Raw genomic sequence first — 20,463 nt, 5'->3', positions numbered from 1 at the left:
GTGGAAGATAAAGACAGCCCAAGGAATGCCATATAATAGTACAGCAGCTGCTCAAGCACTAAGCTCACCAGCTATCATATATAATTAGGAGTATATAGTATATACTGTTAATATAAAAGTCATCCAAGATTAATTTCTGCTGTAGCTCTGTGCTTACAGACAAATCAAATATGAATAACAATATGATACAAATAACTAGCTTTTGTTTGTTGGTTTGCATTCTTACCATAAAATTTAAATTAGCTTACAGAAATTCTATCCTGAGGGAAATTCCTATAGAGAGTTCCTAATAGTGTCTCCAAGAGCTAACTTACAGCATCTGTAGGTAGAAACTGTTTCTTAAAGCTAACAAGGAAAACAATAACTAAAAACATCAATCACCCAAATACGGAGGTCCTAAGAAGTCTTCCAATTAAGTTTTTAAGCTGGAACTCCAAGGGAATTGCTTAAGACTTGTCTTTGTTAATTGCCTTTTACACTGGAAGTGGTTTCACCTGTGAAGAATAGGTTAGAAACCTGGGAATGCAGTGATCTGATGTAGCACAAACACAATTTAACACAACAAGGAGGAGAGGGTCTGCTGAGTAGGGTGGTCATTAGTGTTACAGGGAGTGAGGGGCTTTTGATAGGCTGTGTGAGGTGTTGAGTAACCTCTCCTGGCACAGGGGATGAGGAATATGCTCTACTGCTATTTTATTTTTTTTCTTTCTAGATTTTGAGCTTTTTTCAAAGTTCCTTGTTTAGGATATGATTTTCAGAAATATTCTGTAAAAGGTTATTCTCTGTGTAATCAGAAGCTCATGTTCCTTCATATATATTTTTCTTAAAAATATTGTTAAAGTGGAATTTATCATGTGGGGCAAGATTCTTGGCTTTGGCTCCTGCTTTTTGCTTCTTCACGTTGTTTAGGCAGTGTGAAGACATGGGAAAGCATCTTCAAAAGGAGTATTATGGGTAGAAGCCCTTGGTAGGAAATGAAGCTGTCTTTACTCTTCCCTTTTGGATGAAGGGGTTGGGAAAATGACCGAGGGAGGCTCAGGCTGGCACTACTGTCCACAGTGGAGGCTTTCTGCAGAGATGAGCCTGCGCGTCTTACAGCATTGGAAAGGTAGGGGGAATAAATTTTTGATAGCGGGTTTGTGTCTTCTTTCATTGTGTGGTGAAAAGGGTTTAAGTTCAAGGTCTTTAGCTGTGCACATTTTTTGTTTGTTTAGGAATGTTTTGCCAAAAATAGTTCCAGCTTTGCTTTTGAGCTTAAGTACCAATGTCAGAAAGCTCCTGACAGATTTCTAAACCTTGCTACTATAGACATTACTTCAGTATGTCAGCTTTGCTTTTTTATGCACTTCTCAATTTTGAAACAGCAGGACTGTTAGAAATCTGAACACGGAGGAAAGCACAGCTTCTTTTAAAAATTATCGTGGAAGAAGTCCTTTGAGGAACACTATCAGCTCAGACCTGAATTTTGCTAGGTGGGTGCCCTGTAGATCTTTATGATTGCTCAGATGACCCAGTGAACAGTTTTAAATGTTTCTTACTTCTCCTTTGTGAAGGAATTTTATAGATTAATGAAAAGGAAAATCAACATGCCTAGGATCTAGATACCTCTTTCTATGCTGATTTTGTGTTAAAGAATTTTATTCTGAATTCTAGTTCATGACCATTATGGATTTATCTGTATGTTAAGTGAAACAGTTTATTCTTGAAAAGCGGGGTAGGTGGTTAAGTGAGCCACTACTACTAAATAAGATATGCAGCCATATAATATTTAACTAGTCAAGCTAGTCTGCTTTGATTGTTGTCAGGTAACTTTGATTTGCTTCATCCAGGCAATGCAAAGCAGCTGGAGCATGAAAGTCCTTCAGAACCATTATTTTTTAAAAAACCCCACAACTTTATTCTGACAATGCAAATTTACAGTCCAAGTGCAAATTTCCCTTTGCCTAATTAGAGATCCGTGGATCATTCTTCTGAGTCCTCGGCTATGAATATGTTGTATTTTTATCTACCGAGAACGTACTTGTGTTGATGGTAATCCTGTACCTGCAAGATGTTTCTGAGCTTGTGTAATCAGGCAGGCTACTGGCTATTGCAAGACTCATGCGGTATTGGTCTAATCTGTCTTTGCTCTCTGTGAAAAATGGATTTTATGTGTTTTTACCAGGGTTTTTTAAAATCAAGTGTAGGTTTTTTTACCTGAACATGATGCTCTTCACAAAAAGGATAATTCAGTCGTTATTAACTTATTATCTGTGTTCACTTTTTGTTCTGCATTGTTCTGTTTTTCTGTGGGTTTTGTAAACATGTCATATTTGTGTATATATGTGTTCATTGTTTAATAAGTGGTATTAGTGCATATATACAGATATGTGTATATATAGTCCTGCTCTTGGGGCCATGTCCTGCATCTGATATGCTCATTTAACTAAGCTTAATGAGCATTACATATTTATGCCATTTCAAGCACGGTACCTTCTCCTTGTGGAGGCCATTTTGAATTTGAAGAACAGTGTCTTTGCCAAGGACACTAGTTGGCTGTAACTGATGAAAAGTCAGCTGGCTAAATGTACTTTTACCTCTTGGTGCCACTGTGAATAGGACCTTTTCGCTCTATGCTTTTCCTCTCTTGCATTTAGCTTTCCAGTTATCGCTGATGAGACCAAAACCATACATTTCATGCTGATCAATATAATTTAGCTACTTCAATATAATTTAGCTATTATGGCATGAATTCACTGCAGTTCTACAAGTTTCATTTAATTTCTATTTGTATTTTTCACTATATAAAGAAAGCATTTCTGAAATAAAACCTGTTTTTAATAGAAGCCCTAATCTGTTTGTTTAAAACATTAAAAAAAAAAAAGATTGCAGTGAAATCCATGCCTTACTGTTGTATATTTTCATTAAAAGGTTATTGACATTTTTCTCTCTGTATCTAAGTTATGATGTCATTGCTGGATGGAATGGTTAATATTAGCATCATTTGTTGAAGTTCTCCAGTAAAATCTTATTAGACTTCTGGTTGTTTCTAACTAAACAGGTATGCAGGTGACACATCGTATCTTTAAGGCATGTTACCAGATATTCATTGCTTTCTGTGAAAATTTTGGGCTTTGGAATCCAGTCTTATCAATTAACTAAAACAGCTGTGGAAATATCTTGACAGTGTTGGTAACAACAGCCATCCGTCTTTATCTTCTTTTATGACAAGGTTTAATGTGGTTTCATGACTTACTGATTTTTACCATCAAATGTACAGGAATATTCAATATTGTGCTTTTCATCTCATAAAATAGGCAAAGCTGAAGTGAGTCTCTGTTTAAATTAGACACGCTGGTATTTTAGCTCTCTGTTAGAGCAGTTCCTTGGGATGTTGTGATGTATGGAGTAAGCTCACCAGCAATTCTTTAATCAAGACTAGTATCCCTAATTGTAAGTATCTCCCTGTCTGCATTTTTTAGGGCTATGAAAGCTTATAGTTGTATCTTATGTTGTTTCTTCCAAAGCCTACTGAAGTTACCGTTCCCACTGACTTCAAGTTTTGGATCAGGCCCTTCTTTACCCATAAAACAGTGCAAGTATTTTTGGTTTGGCCATATTTGTGGCCATCTAAAATGTATCCTAGATACTTATGTTTCCATGAAAGATGGGTAACCAACAAGACAGAAGCGTGACGATTTCTGTATTTTTAAGACCTTTCTTTTCCTCTTTTGAAATGTTTAAAATGTGTGTGTCTTTTAGTAAGTAAGTATTTCATGAATCATCAGACCTTTCAAAATGTGCTTTTTATGAACTGTATATAAAAGAAAGGAACTGAATATATATTTTCAGCTTCTACCATTTCTGCTGTTTTACTAACCCATTATTTAGCTTCTCAGATTTAATGAGGAATTATTTAAAGCATTCACAGAAACCATTTGAGAAATAACATAAACACATCATGATGTAGAAAGTGTAAAAAAGCCTACAGAGCTGACAAGAAACCTCTTAATGTTCTTAGTCTGTAATTGGAAAGAAATGCATTTCACTGATTTTTGTTAATGACTAGGTATTATTTCTTTTTTAAAAATTATTCTTAATATGAGCTACAGCAAAGGGCAAGACTGGGATATAGCTTTATCACTATACTTTGAGCTTACAGTGCCTCTGAAGCACATGGACTGATGGGGGAACAGCTTTCTAGGTTGGGGGTAACTCGGGTCTAAAAAGAAAGTAGAAATCAAGTTATGAAAAATAAGGAAATAAGGGGAAAAAACACTCCGTATAGTGTAGCTGTTATATAGATGAAAGAACTCACTAGAACACAGCCAAGAAACCTGACGTGTTCTGGAAAACCACTGAATCAGTGACCTACTAAACCATGTCTCTCAGGTACTGTGTGAAGTTTAGTGATGCTCCATGAGTTGGTTTGTGGAAATCTCCAAGACAGATAGCATTTAGAGAAATGCTATAAGAAAATAGCAATTAAATACCCTACCTGTTCCAATAAGCTCAATCACCTCCTGAGAAGTGTTTAGCAGAAGTCTCTCTGTTATGTTTACTCTGTCTGACCTTGTCCTGAAGTTAAAGATCTGAGAGAAGGAGGAGCAGAAGGCGGCCTGTGTCAAAAGCTTGAGAGTGTAGAAACAGTGGGACATTCCTGGGCCGCCTTTGCAAGAAAAAGAGTGGACATATGGAGATGACAGGAGATGAGGATTTTAGATGCATCCTACTGCTGGCCTATTGCATCTTAGTGCAGTATGTAGATATTGCTAATGCGATCAGCTCTGTGTGTGAATGGGAGTTCAGCACATGCTCAAGTCTCTTAAGCTTTATTCTTCAAATAATTTTTGAGAAGACTAAGAAGCAAGTAGTGGAAAATTTCATTGTTGTTGAAACATCTCCAACCAACAATAATCTAAGATACCAAGTTTCTCTGAATAGCAAGCTTAAGATATGAGTTACCTGGGTATTTGCAAGACTTGACATAAAAATTTCATAGTAGATCAGCTTTCCCATGAAGTAAGCCAAAACTGATACTTGGTTGATAAATTTGTCTATCTCCAATCAACAATCCACTATTCAGTTTCATAGGACCAGAGGTAAAACTTAGTGGGAAACCCTAGAGAATCTGGGTACTGGAAATGTCTGTGCAGGAGCTAACTTGCACCTGGTGAAGTTTATTAGGCTGACTGTGTGCTAGCTGTGCCAGAACAGGGCTGGCTCTCATGCAACTGTACAATGGCTCTGTACCGTAGCTGAGTCCCTTGGCACTGCTCCTTTTGCTCCCAAGTCAGGACAACCCAAGTCAATCCTGCTCTGAGAGAGCTGGGCTTAATAAGGCCAGCCAGGCTCCACGTGATTGCTCCACCGTAGTCCTCTCCTTCTAGGGACAGCCCGCAGAAACGCAGAGCTGCACCCAGTTTGCAGCTGGCAGACTGACCAGCTGGGGCTGTGCATAGGGCAGAGGTAACTGTGTTATTCCCAGACCCAAACTGACCCCGGAAGCAGGAGAAGGGAGAGACTCTTCTAATCTTTGACCTGTACCATTGTTCATGCTTTTTTCCTAAGGTAAGCCACAGCTGTCCTCTCACCAGCTGTTCTTTGCGATAACCATTACCACTTAAAGTTCCTCTTGGCCTTGAGGAAGGTCAAAGTTTTCTTGGCATCCATTAGAAAAACAGAGATAAATTATAAGTGAAACCAGCTAGTCAAATAATAGTATAAACTTATGTCCCCATCACCCCTGGACAGAAGCAGTTTTGGGACTTTTCTCATCTTGTCAGATTACAGTTTGAAAGCATCTCTACAAATCTCAACTCAGCAGGTGGGTGAGTGTTTTAGTACCCTCTACCCCGTTCTTCTTGACATCTCACATTTGTCTTTTGGATTTGGAAATTTTCCTTGTTCCCCACCTTTGAGTAGAGAGGACTGATTTATTGTCTTTGTAGGACTTGCTGTGTGATGCAATGTGTTTCTGCCTCTGCACAACTAGAAGACTACTGATTTGTTCTTTGCCCAATACTTTTGACTCATGCTATTAACCATTCATTCTTTCCCATTAAATTGACATCTCGGGGAAGAAAACAATTCATTACCATATAAATGGAGACAGCTTCTCTTTTCAAGTAAATTGTCAATAACATCTTCATAGACGTGTTATCAAATTCCTCAAACTTTATGGAGCAAGTTCAATTGACATTGGGTAGCATGACACAAAGTGAGATTGCTTGAAAACTTTTAGCTATGAAAGAAGGACTTTCTGTTGGCCTGGAGTGGTCAATGGGATGCTAAGGAGAGCTTGTCTGGAAAGACTGAAAAAGCCTCAATCTCACATTTAGTTACAAGCATTTCTTGAGAGCTTTTCTTTTATCAAGAACAGATTTTTCCCAATGTTTTTCATATCAGAAATACCAAATATGTAACAGTACCTGTGTGTAAAAAAAAAAAAAAACAAAAAAAAAACAAAAAACAAAAAAAACCACAACAAACTTGATTGTTTTGTTGTTTGACTCTTAATTTTACCCTTTCAGATTAAATAGCAAAAAGCTCTCCATTGATTAACTGAACTAGACACAGTTAAAAGCATGTTATATGTCAGTTACTGATTCACAGCATCCCCAATGCTTATCTTGGGATTCTTACTGGTCTCGGTCTTTGACAGCACTATGTAGAGATTAGTAATTTACTGAGTGTCAAAATGTGCTGAAATGTTCCATTGCAGTATGCTGGGTCCTGAGCAGGTGGGACTGAAAATGCTTGCACGTAGGATTTTCACTGAGGACATTGCTGATGTCAACAGAAGGCATGCCCATCTCTCGGACACTAATAACCCGGTTAAGCAGGCCTGTGTTGATTGGAGTCACCCAGTTCACAGACTGGAGGGCAGAGCACACCTTGTGACATGAGGGAAATGCATTGTTTTTGTGGCCGAACCAAAGGGAAGTACAGGAAAATACTTTTTTGTGAGATTTGCTCTCGGCACATAATTTATAGCCGCGCATTCAGTCCTCATATGAGCAGATGTAGCTTCTTTGAGCTTGGCATTTTTCATGCTCTTACATCAGGAGCTGATTAGCCTGATTAGGACTGGGCATTAGATTCTAAAGGCAAATCAGCACTGGCTAATCTGTGAGAGAGGAAATCTCTGAGCCCTTTACACCACCGTTGCCAGCAAATGGCTAAAATGTTAAGAACTGGAAAATCGGAACAGGCCTAACGTATAGCACAAGTCAAGCCTCAAAGCTCCAACAGATGCAGTGGTGTACGTTGTCTGATACTGCCACAGGACTCTGTACAGACTCAAGTCCTGCTGAATTCAGTGAAAACTGACATGTACAATAGCTCATCTTTGCCTTTTGTGGTTGAAATGGTCACTGAACTTCATTTGTTTGTTATACATTCATAGAACTGTAAAAGGGCTCTTAAGAGATCAGCCAGCCCACCCCCTGCCCCCAGTAGTTTATTTCCTCACAGCAACTGGAGATGATGGAGAAATAAGATAGTCTGTATTTAATAACTTTATTAATCATTTTGTTGGTAGTATTCTCTGAAGACGCACCAGAAAGTATAATCTGTGTCTGTTTCCCAAGTGTCTTCTACTCAAATAGCAACCTTTCACTATGTAGCTCAACTGACACTCCCTGAGATTTGAAAATTGAAAAATACTGGGAACAGGCCTCTTCCAACGTAATTTTTTAAATCTTTTTATTTGTTTTTATTTCTTAGTAAAAGAGAGCATGTCTGTCTTTCCTTGTCTTTATGGTATGTGACATTGACCACAGAATCAGTAAAGGTATCTTTGAAACTTTTAACCTTCAACAGAGTATTTCAGAAAGAAACAAACATTTATTTGATACAGGCCTGAGTTCTTTAGTAGCAGGGAAGGACTGAATGCTGGCTTCTAATTTTCACCTTTAAAATGACTTCTTGTTACATTGTGTTTGACTGTCGTGGTATTAGAGAATAGGGTTATAAACTCTCCAAAATATTTAAAGGGATTAAATATATAAAGAATAAAGTTAGCTGTGGCACAGCTACTTGGACATAAGTAGGTAAGAGCTCCTTTGAATTTGAAATACATATATGTAAGCCATATGCATTCTGCTTAGCTCTTTCCTAGCCTAATCCTCAAAAACTTCACTCCTGGAGGATGTAGGAGGACGACTCAGCCATTTTAAGTCATGTGGATCACCAGATATTGTACTGATGTGAGTGTGAGCCACATTGTGTGAGCATTGCTGACGCCAGGTAGAACTGTTGTTTCATGTGAAGTCGAGGGAGTTTGCTCACAAAGACACACTGCTAAAAGACACACTGAGGACTATAGTGGCCATCCTGGCATATGAGAGAATGGCACAGTATCCTTTCTTATTCCATTTCTGCTTCCTGACACAATGGTGTGAGCACTAACTGTGCATGTATTTTTCCAATGCAGATACCTGTGCACTTGAAAATAGGTCCAAAACCCTGTACTCCTGGCTGAAGCAGTAAGAAATTAGTGATTTGGGTACACTTGCTTCCACCCACTGGAGGTCAGCACAGATCTTCATAGGAAGTAGGGAGAAACACTCTGGGCTTGTATGAAAGGGAAATGTTAGGATACTGCATATGATGCTCAGTATTGCTAGGAAGGTGGGTTGCTCTGCGTTGTAGCTGATGTCATCTCAAGACTCTTGACAGCAAATGACTTACACGTTCTTCCACTTGATTGAGAAAAAGAATAGAAGTGGGTTTTGGAAAACATCCACATGTAAAGAGAAATGATTACTGGTGTTGAGCTTTAAGTAGCAGCCAATTGGGGGGAAAAAAAATAAAATTCTTTCCGAGTACATGAAGTCTAGTCATCTCATTTTTATCTCACTTCTAAGGTTCAGGGGAAAGTAACTCCTTTCCACTGAAGAGTCAGGTTGAGAATCAAGTTGAAGCAGAGAGGATGATAGATCTGCAAACCCTGCTGGAGACAAAAAGTAATCTCCGGTAGTTTTCCAGATGGTCAGGATTTCACCCATAGATTTTAATGTTTGAAAGGACCCTGATGACTCTGTTGTCTACAATCTGAATCACACAGGCTGTGGAATGAAAGGCCAGACTGCTGCAGGGAAAATTAGCCAATCTTGAGATCTGGAAATCTTGGTAGAAACTAATGAGCTAGAAAGCAGGGTTGTCTCGTTCAACTACTTTTCTTAAGTCCCACAAGTATTACTGAGTTTAAAACTGTTTTCATATTCCAAATGTCACAGTAAAATCATAGCAACAAAGGATTATTTGGCTTTATGGTTATTTAATAAATTAAGAACTAGAATACAGCTTTGCAAGTGATTAATGTGGAAACTGCTTTAGCAGAGAATTGATAAAATAATCTAGACAGAACAGTGAAAACAGACTGTATCAGTTTCTCCCTTTTCGCTACAAAAAATGATCTCACAAGCACTATTTAGTAATTGCGGAGACCTTCTTGCAAGCTTTTTCTCGAAGACCATAATGAGATGGCATCTCTAAGTGTTGTTATATGGATGGAAGTTCTCTGGAGAAATTTTGAGTAGCTTTGTTGACACTTTTTATATTAGATGTAAGCAAAACAACTTCAGCAGCAGCAGAACGATGAGTACAAGGTTTAAACCCAGATCCTGAATACAGCCCACTATTGCTGTCTGTTTAAACAAAAAATTTGTCAATGCTAAGGGAAGACAAACAAAAATGTCTTCACTGCTTCTTGTGAAAAGAAAAAAGGCAACGACTAATGCTATTACTATCAGAAAAAAGGTGTTTCTGTCAGATAAGGAACCAAGAACACATTCCTCACTAAATCTCTCCATCAGATGCATAGCCTGTGTACTACTGTTACTAACCCCTTGCTCTGTAATCTCTCTGTATATATGTCTAATTTATCAGTTTCTTGTAGATTGTCAGCAGCCTGCTGCCTCCATACCGCCACACGGCTCACAACTAGCCAGGGGGCCAGATTGCCAGACTGTCAGGTAAACTTAACTAACTCTTTTCTCTTTGCACATAGCTGCATGCACATCTGCAACTCCCCTCTTCTTCCTTATACGAAAGCTCTTTGCTGCAATTCTTCACTAACAGCAAACTTTTAACAACTTGAGGAACAGTGATAATTTCTGCAGTGACAGTACAAACATGAATCATAACATTCACACACTTATATCCATGTAAAAATATGGAAAAGAATGCAAAGTTGGATCTTGCAGTCCTCGTTTGGTCTCTTTATGCAGACAGTTTCTCAGTGATGCCAAAATAGTAATGATTTTATTTTGTTGCTAGATAAATTTACATAAATGGGGGACTTTTAATTTTAGGGGTAGGTGTAGGCTTCTCTTTTTATAAGGTAGTATTTTAAAGGCACTTGTGAGATTTTAGCAGACACTTCTGAGAAACCTCTCCCTGTCCTGAAAACTCAGTCCCGCTGCACTCAGGTCTTAATCTTGTTAAAAGTAAACTCCTGGTGTCCTTGCTCGTAGGTGGTACAAAGGCCAAATCATGCTTCTGAGACAGTTGAGTTAATCAAGGCACAAAAACCAACCCAAGCAAAAAGAGATTGCAATACTTTTCTTAACAGTTCACAGTATATTCTGTGCATATATTCACTTATGACTATACTCCCTCATTTGAAATAGGTTACATTATTTTTAGACCTTAGCCTGATCTGTAGTGACCAAGCCGATCTATAGCCCTACGCATAATGAAGCTATTTCCCACGCAATACTAAACTTCACCTGCGTGGAAGCCTGCAGTGATGCCCCGTGGGGAATGGGTGCGGTACAGCTTTCAGACTGCACGTCTGGCACTGCTGAGCATTAGTTCTGCGAGTCACAGAGGGTCCCTCGGTGGCCTTGGAGCCGCTGCTTCATTTGTGCCTCTCTATTATTGCCTATAAAGTGGAAGTATTATTAACTTCCTTACTATATAAAGGTATTACAAAAAATTTACTGAGAAGTTGGTGAAAGTTCGTTATAACTGTTAAGTACCATTTACTGGTTTGCAGTTTGGAGTTTTGCAGCACACTAAAAAAGTTACTGGTTCCATTTAAAATCCTTAAAATCCCTGTGAAGTGGTTTCTGCTATATTCTAGATGTTACAACAATTTGAGAATATCATTAGGTGCTTTGGTTATACAGAGGTTTAATGTCGACAAGTCTTATTTTAACCCTATTTAATTTACCATCACAAAACCAAAGCCTATTCTGTGCCTTCCAGAGCTACTTTCCTGGTGGAGAAGACGCTCTAATACCATCCCTCTCTAAATGCTAACAATCGCTCCTGCAATTTTAAAAATTCTTCTCAGAATGGAAGAGCTACCTGATCTACTACTGCTATACACTTGTCTGCAAGCATTACCTTGTCCTGCAAACAAACCTACAGAAAAGGGATAAGGTCCAAAGGAAAGTCTCAGGGTTTTCTGCTTTGTCCCTGAATTCTTCCTTAGTGAGGAAGACCTCATTAGCTACAACCAGAACTGGAAGTGTCATTCAAGAGGACTTTCTTGCCATGTTTCCAAATCAAAACCCTGGTATACGGGAAATAATAATGATAATTTCAAAACATGGTTAATATTTTTAAAAGTTCAGATCAGTCATCCCACAAACAACACACACCTGTATATTTAGCTGAACTATTGACTTCAAATGAGTTGGTTTTTACAGCTAGATTGATACTCTTCTGGTGAAGTGAAAACAACACACTATTTTTGATACATTAATACTGTTGCCTTGCTTGTCTCGGCCGCATAGCTGCACAGTCTCGTAAAGCAGTGAAGTGTGACAACAGATTTAATGCAAGTCAGCACGATGGCATAAATTGTTGAGTGCCTTAAATAAAGTAATTGAAATCTGGAATAAAATTTGAAGGCGTATAAAGAGCCAGTTAGATTTACTGAGGTTCAGATTTTCTAAATGCAGCAGAGGAGGAAGACAGGAGCTTGTACTGCCCTTCCTTGTCCTCTGATAGTCCCTCCTGGTATGGCACACATGCTTTCAGTCATGTGATGATTGAAATCTGCCTCTGATGAGGCAGATTAAAGCTGTGCCCAGTCCTGAAGTCACCCATTTTAAGAGAGAGGTATGCTTGTTTTTTAAGTCTTCAACATTACTCTTGCAGTAATGTGACCTCTCAGTAGGATTTCACCCAGGATTAAACAATAGCTTGTTAAGACTTGTTATTAACACAGATGTTTTCTGCATCCTGCAATATGTCTAATCATGTTCAAACTAGTCAGTATGCCTGACCATAACACAGACAGATTCACTCTGAACTTTAATATCAAATACAGAGAGTTTTCCCTCATCCATTATCTATACTGAATTTTAAGTGGGACTTGTGTAACTCTGGATTTTCTAGTAATTGTGATTCCAGTGCATAGGTTTTGGTGAACCTCACTGGATAAGCTATGGACAGATTCAAGCCAAATGAAACTCCAGGACACATCTAGTCAATTTATTTAGCTATACATCTGTCTGTCCTTTTGCTTAAGTCTGCCTATTTCACCTGAAACCTGATCTGAAGAATCTGTGAGAACTTTTCTTAAGAGATTTTTCCAAGTAAACTGATGCAACAAGGCATGAAAGTCTCGCTCTGCCTTCCATGCATCACCTCAACTTCTAGGTCCAGGAGTATGGGGCAAGCAACAAAATCTAGGCCTACCCTGAAAATTACTGGATGACGTTCACCCTTCCTAGCATCTGTAGCTACCTGTCTGATGGACTATATTGGACAAGACTAAAATATTGTCATCATCAATATCAAAAAGAGTGTGTCTGTCTTTGGATTGTATTCAGGTTTCTATTGAATGACGTGAAAACCTATTTTCGTTATCAGAGGCCAAACTCTAGACCCAAGTTACCTATTAATAAAAACAAAAAACAAACCCCCAAAAACCTGAGACTGCAAATGATACTAATATTAATTTTTAACAAGAAACAATGCTTTTCTTTCATATAAAATAGCAAATAAATTTAAAAATAAGGTAAAATATTACTGCATGCAAAATGGTTGCATTCTGAAAATATCACTGGTCTGTCTATATTTTCCACTCCTGATTTGTTACAGTTACAATCAATGCCAGACAATATTGCATGCAAATGGTATCTTTAAGACAGAGAGCAGAGTACTTACTAACACCGAAGAGCTTTGCATGCCATTGAGTATGCAAAGTATATTAATATACTCAATATTAAGTATGCTTTGCATGATTTTAGAAATACATAATTAGCATTTTGAGTGCCGGGGGAAAAAAAGAGCTGCTTAAAACCAGACAATAATACTAACAAAAAATGACACAGACCTCATTCATCGACTGAATGAATAAATCCCCAAATGATACCGGCCTTCATAGGGAGGTTTACAAAAATGTCTATTAAACCCAAATGTTTTAAAAGCTGTGCATATCCCATGGGGAGGATGTAACAGTGTTCTTCCTTATTCCCAGTTAATAGTCAACAGCTTCAGGTTCTTCCATCTCTCTTGCTTCGTGTTATTAATCTCACCTGCCATCCTCTACTGCCCGTGACTGTCAATATGCCTGATAGCTCAGCTCCAGGACCTGCTGCCACGATCTCCTATACTGCCATAAAAAGCACACTGCATGCCACGTGTCACTTGCCGATTCTGATGTAATTTTTGTTTATGTACTGCTACAGTAACCTGCATTAATGAACTGGATGTATTGTGTTTCTGAAGAGAGGATGGTTAACAGTAGAGTGTTAGGATAAGATTCAAATCTACTGGGACTGCAAGTGACTGCAAAGGTGCTTGATAACCTTGTAACTTTTTTCTCTTCCTAATGCCCCTAATAGTTATTATTGGTTGAAAGGGGAATGGTGAGACAAGGTTTTATACTTCTTCTGTGCACAGAAGTGTGCTTGTATTTCAAAGTGAGAAGCAACGCAGAATTACCATGAAGAGAAAGCGAATGTCATTCTAAGCACAGTGCTTCCTAATCTGAGTTTAGTCTGGGATAATTTGTATTGCAGTATTTGCGGTCACGGCTGACTGTACTGAAGGTCATGCCAAAACATTATTATGGTTGTGCATATTTGTGTAGAGGAGAATCTCATGTGTCTCAAAGAGGTCCTGTTCTAGGCCATTGCTGTACGTAACTAGTCTTAACTATGGCCATTTCCTCACCAGTCCTCTCCCTCAGAGCACAAACATCTTGTGTTGCTTATTTTCAAAGCTGGGAAGGAAGCCCCAAAAGACAAACACATCTCTCTTAATGTGCAAGGAAAATGTCTGTCAAGTTTCTGTTCCCTTCTGACAATTACGGAAGTCCTTTGAAAAAAGAAATGGGGCAGCAAGGGAGGAGAGTAAGGCAGGCTTTGTAGGGTAACATGACCACCTCCTTGTTTGTCTTCCTCAAATGTGATGTTAAAGTTCTAATTCACTTTTATTTCTCTGAAGGACTTAAGACTAGTGCTTCTCCTAAAGCCTATCTTGAAAACTTAGGAGATGCTGAAGCCAGGAGCTGGCTCTTGATGAGTGGATAACTTTGAGAGTAAACACAGACCTTTTGGGTCCATCTGCAGTCACTCCTGATACAGACTCATTTGAGTGGAGTAGGCAAAGATCTCGCTCAGATCCCTCTTTAGATGCTGTATCTGCATCTGTATGTGGCAGAAGAAAAGGATAGTTACAGCCATGGAAAGAATTACTTAGAGAAGACAGGTTTGGTGTCTTCTCAGAGTATTTGATTAAACAAGTCCAACTACTGAGCTTCAAGAAAATATTTTAGATTAAATATTTATGCCTAGGTGAGTAGGGTTAGACTAAATCTATATGTAAACTGAGGAGTCATAGTCCATAACACTGAACACTTTGGAACTGACCTACTCAGACGCTGAGCACAAAGCAAAGCTTGTGAGGTCCTGAGCTTCTATAACCCACTCTCACCATCCGTTTTGCAAACAGGAAGCTCATCTTCAGGAGCACTAATGTGAAACAGAATCTGTCCTAAGACATATAAGTCTATGATCTTCAAATAACCCCAGAGGTGCAAGGACTGTAGCTCCTGCTGAATTGTAATACCTGTGGATTTGTGGTCATAGTCTCCTAGGCTTCTCTTATTTGAAAATGTGGACACTGCGATCTACTTTCTTAATGGTGATGGTGCACACTTGTTTCTGTCTTCAAGCAAGCACCATGTCATTTCTTTGTTTCCCTAAGTAAATGCTATATGTGGAACCGCTGGCATTTCCAGTGGCAGATTTTCAAATACCTCTGGCATTTCAAATTGATTCATTTCCAGCAATAGACTAATCGCATTCCTTCAGCCAACACTCCAATAGTCTGTGCTGCAGAGATAATATGTAACAGCACAGTTTCTAAAGAAGGAAAATGGAAAAGGCGAATTTTCTTGAAGATGGGGACGTACTGTGCTTCATCATATATCACACTATTGAGCTTGGAATAACTTCAAGACTGTAGAACATTTGAAGCATTAGGAAAAAAAAACTCTTCCCAGACACATTAAAGAACTGTTTGGTTTTTTTGAGGGGGGGTTGGTTTGGGGTTTTTTTTGTGGTGGTTTTTTTTTTTTTTTTTTGTAAATTGCTTTTACTTGCATTCTATTTTGGTACCTTGTTTTGCTACATGCTTTCCTTGAATGTTTAATGGCTGTCACTTAGCTTGACATTGGCTAGGTGAGCTGAAGTTCACCCTTTTAAAACAGGACAGGCCAAGGCTGAGGAATCATGCAGGACTCACTTAAGCTATTGTGTCCGCGTTGCCTAGTGCAGTGTAGCGTAGACTGCTGAGCTGCCTTTAAATGAGCAAACCTGAGCATTTGAAGCTTTTCTAGCAGGAGCACCCTGGAACTCTGCACCAAGAAGTGGGGTATGTTTGTGTTAGCTGCCCCTTATCTTTGTGCTGCCACTGCTAGGCTGCTACTCCAGCCCCACCTGGTTTGCCGAAAGCTGGTTCAGACTGCTCTGCACTACATGACAGTGTACACTATAAATGCACGTTTAGAGGCTCAAGGGGTAAATGCTGTTATCAGACAAATTGTACGTGAAAAACAGTCAAATGACAAAAGTATATGACAGAATTGAAGAGGATTCAAATGGCACAAAACCAAAAGAAAACAAAACACAAAAAAAACCACCCTTTGGAAGTGTTCATTACAAAATATGTAATGCTTATGTTGCCTGACAAGGAAGGTTACACTGTATTTGTACAAATGTACTAATAAATAGGTCATATTCAGTAAGAGATCATATTTTCACAAAGTGATGAAACCTTATTTCCAGACTGGCACTGTCCTTCATTTCGAACAATTAATTGGCTGCATATAGAAAATCTTTAATGTTCACATAAAGATGGCACCTGTATTTTGTCCTTCAAATTTGCTCCCCCGTTTCACACATGCATTCATTTCTCCACACAGTGTTTTTCATCAGAGCATGCAAACGGCAATCGTGTACATGAACCGGCAAGCAGGATATCTGTGGCATTTCATGTATGCATCCAGGTGTCACTGAATGTGTGTGCACTGAGGATTTTCTTTACGTATACTGTGTATCTGAGGTTACAGATTTATAGATGAGGTTTCATCCGCTTTTAAAGTTTGTTTCCAGCCCTGTACTATTTACATGCATGTAAAGTTTGCCGTGTATTTTAAGCACTTTTTCTCTTTTCTTTTTAATTTTCAGTCCTAATGCTCTTCCAGAAGAGCAGCCACATTCCAGCTCTCAGTGTGCCCCTCTCAACTGTCTCTCTAAGCCTCCTCCTTACCCCTAATCTTCATATGCAACGTAAGAGAAAATGCAAACGGAGTGGAGTTCACGAAACAAAGGTTGGGGTTGTTCCCAGAAAGCGGGTAGACAATCCTGCCTTGTTGCTGCATTGACAAGTCTGGATTCATATCCCCTGCTCTGGCGACTGAGGGAAGGTTGAGAAGAAGAACACAAAGCACAGAGCCCAACCTATCAAGAAGACTTTTTATGGTTCCTCTGATTGTATTCAAACTTTGCTGTCACAACTAAAGTGTAGTGAAATTTAACATCTCGACAAAAATGTTCCTCCCAGCTGCTTGGCTTTACCTCTGAGATAATGAGAGACTTAAGCCAATATTAAAAAAAGTATGTTACAAAAATCCTACCCTCACATCCTCTAAGTTCAGCCATAGGAACCAGTTCAAATTTCATTTTGTCATTAAGGGTGTGATATTTATTTCTTTCTTTATTTGCACCAGAATTTTGTGTTTATAAAATACAGCCTTTTTTTTTTTTGAGAGAGAGAGAGTTGTATTTAATTGATTTTATTTTTTAAAAACAAGCAGAAATAGCTTAAGTGAAGAATGACTGTGTTAATATTAAAAAGAGGCTTGTTGCATTGGCCAGCATATGGCCAATTTTTATTGCACAAAATTGTTGGAAATGGGTTGAATTGGAATGTTAACAATGACTGTATATTTTGCTGCTGCACTGGTATTGTTTATGCACTTGGGTTTTTTTAATTCCTATTACACTAGCTTCTGGTTTTGTTCTAGCTTTTCACTGAAAGATAATTATTAATCCTAAGAAGGAGATGAAAGGATGATGTATTGATTTGTTTTCAGTTGTTTGCTTGCATCGTAATTATATTTTTGCATTTCAGACAAGTAGATGAATTGGTGCTGTTTTTTGGGGTTACTTTCTATTTGGTATCTGAGAAAGAAAATCTAAAACAAGTAAAACGTTGTGTGCTAATTAAAAACATTCTTTCCTCCCGCTCCCATATTCAGGATACTAGTTCGAGGCCTTACCGTGAAAGGCTAGTATGAATGGCGAAGTCGTATGCATTTCGTGTGAAGTATTCTGTGGTGAAAGAACTCATGCAGGTAGGGTTAATGGTGTGGATCAAAGTTGTTAGGACTTTCCTGTAGTGCATTTTTTTCCTTGCCAAAAATCAACAGACACAGAACCTTAGCTCATGTCAGTTTATGACAAATACTCAGGTGATCTACGCTACGCAGACTCTATCGCAACAGTGCACAGTGTTCCTAGTTAAAGATTCTTTCCTGTAAAAGCTGAGTAAGTCTGGGTTTTTTCTTAAAAAGTAGTGAGTTTCAGAACAAAATCAAGGATAGAGGAATTTATTTTGCACAGTACCTGACAGCAAGGCAAGCGGCTAAATAGGGGATCATGGTTCAGCATCTCTGGGCTTCCCGTCTGGTCATCAGCTAGAAAAAAAGTCTGCAGTACTGCCTACCTGCCTGCTTGTTGGTAACTAGCAGACTCCTTGCTTTGTCAGGTGGCCTTAATTTATTTACGGAAGAAAGGCTTAGATATTTCCACGTGTCTTTATTCCTTCTCTGCAGCATACGTATGACCTAGAAGCGGGAAACAGAGTGCAGCCTAAGGTACAGAGCAGCTGGGGAAAAAAAATTGCTGCGGGTGTGGTTGGAATAATTCTTTCATATTTTGCCTGAATCTGAGAAAATGAAGTCAGTCTTCTGTTAGTACCAGTGCTTACCAAATGTTACGATACACAACACATCAGCAGAGGAAAGAATCGGTGACCACTCAGTGTGCCTAACAAATAATTATTACCATAGTACCAGTAACGAAGGTGCTGTAAATAGAAATACTCTATGTCATCAACAGTGTATGTTGTGTAACCTTGGCAAAGCAGCTGAGCTATTGTAACAAAACATTCAGAGTCAGAGGTGGAGAAAATAGGAACAAACTGATATCGAATTCTGATCAGATCAAACAGACAACACTCGGCAGTGTTTTGACTTCGGTTTCCACGCAGTTCGCATGATTCTTCTGGTATACATTTACATCACTGTTCAGTATCATACTTAACCTACATGTTGTCTTGTCATAGAAAAGTCAAGTAAAAACTTGTTCAGCTCTATCGTACTGTCTGATACTGAGATTAGCTGCTATTTTGATTTTTATTAAAAAAAAAAAAAACAAACAACAAAACAAAAACATTTTGTCTGAGGCAAATGCTGCCTTCAAAAAGCATCTCAGAATTCCTGACCTTGTCAGACTGGTGTATGAATATCGCACAGTGGCCACGTCTGTGTCCAACAAAGACAGCTACTGTATATTGTTAAAAAGAAAAATAATTTGCATTGAACTTTGAATACGGTTACTGCAGGCTTCACTTGGAATAGTTTTTCCTATTTTCATATCCAAATCAAACACATTTTCCCTGAATTTAGGTTAAATTAAACTGAAATTCAGTGAAATACGTTTCCTTTCTATAGAGATATGAATTTATTGGAAAAAATGTTGTATCGGAACAGTTGTTTAGAAACTTGTTTCCGGTTGTGATTCGCAGAGCAACTTTGGGATATTGAAACATTGTACTGGAATGTCCATGTGGATCAAGAGTTACGAAAGGGCATCCAATGGTATAGAAATTGTGGCCCCTTTTTATAGAAATAAGTGGGTTTGTTAAATTTTTTTATTCTCTTGAGCTTTAAATTCTTCATTTCTAAGTTTTCAATTTACATTTTTTTTATATGTAATAAAACTTAAGTGTTGGAAATGTAAGAGAACTAGAAACAAACCAACTTAAATGTACAAATGGCTATAGTTATTGCATTGTAAGTTATAAAACTCTGTAGGTCCCTGGGACAACTTTTGTCAGTTAACCAGTACAAAATAAAATACATATCTTGAACTTGAGATGATAAACTCTTCTTTGTTATATAGTGATTGATAACGTACAACTTTGTGAGAGATTTTGTAGGAAATATTTACATGCAGACAAAACCAGAAACAAAAGTGTGGGTTTTTAAGGGTTGCAAAAGATTATATTTTGCCCATTTAAAATTAATTTATGATGTGTTGATATCTATTCTGACTTTTAAAGACAAAGAAAAGATTATACATGTATTTGTAACGGTTGAGTATACTCAGAAACGCTGAAATGTGTCCTACACAGAGCAGGATTTGAATTGCTTCCTTACCGACTTTCGTATCCGAAATGCAGCTTTTGTTCTCTATGATGGCCTTGAAATTTTGTTGGATTTGGAAGAGCCTATTCAGTTCTGGGGCATTTTGGTTTGGGTTTTATTTTTGGATGTAGTGAAAAAATATTCCTTATTCAGTGAAATGATCCACTTCTGGAAATCCAGTTTATAGGAAATGGGGGGGGGGGGGGGGGGAAGGAAAAAATAGAAAAAAAAAAAAAATCAAATATAAGGGAAGAAAAAGATGCATAAATAAATTGTAAAATGTAACGGTATGGAAAATATATTTTCTATCAGTCAGAAGATAAATGGAGGTTTTACAGAAAGAGGAAATACTACCATTTTTCATGCTAATCGTATAGAAGTTTGCCTTCTAGATGGAGGCAACAGTGATATTCTTTCTGATTGATCTGATTGACAGGTTGGCATCTCTGTGCTTTCTCCATCCACATTTTTCACAGTAAACTAATGTAATCATAGCTATACAGTAGGGTTCATAGAATGAAACTAATTAATGCTGCAAGTTTTAATGCCAAGATGACTTTCAGTTTATTTTTTATTTT

The 20,463-nt window shown here is 38.2% G+C and overlaps 1 protein-coding gene across 5 annotated transcripts in view; it reads left to right on the top strand.

The window, feature by feature from the left end:
* Positions 1 to 16,791, top strand: part of BICD1 (BICD cargo adaptor 1) — a 186,916-nt gene extending 170,125 nt beyond the window's left edge. Inside the window, exons 8-9 of one of the 5 annotated variants that reach the window (XM_076340577.1) lie at positions 9,874 to 9,959; positions 16,641 to 16,791. In XM_076340577.1, coding sequence (XP_076196692.1) covers positions 9,874 to 9,959; positions 16,641 to 16,728 — 174 coding nt within the window. In that variant the 3' untranslated portion in view covers positions 16,729 to 16,791. The remainder of the gene's footprint in view (positions 1 to 9,873; positions 9,960 to 16,640) is intronic. The other 4 variants (XM_076340590.1, XM_076340578.1, XM_076340596.1 and 1 more) reach the window with 4 other exon arrangements.
* The last annotated feature ends 3,672 nt before the right edge of the window (positions 16,792 to 20,463 follow it).

Source organism: Aptenodytes patagonicus, chromosome 1, assembly GCF_965638725.1.
Source record: "Aptenodytes patagonicus chromosome 1, bAptPat1.pri.cur, whole genome shotgun sequence".
Taxonomy (NCBI): domain Eukaryota; kingdom Metazoa; phylum Chordata; class Aves; order Sphenisciformes; family Spheniscidae; genus Aptenodytes; species Aptenodytes patagonicus.
The sequence above is the reverse complement of the archived record's forward strand: the minus strand, read 5'-3'. Positions and strand labels throughout refer to the sequence as shown.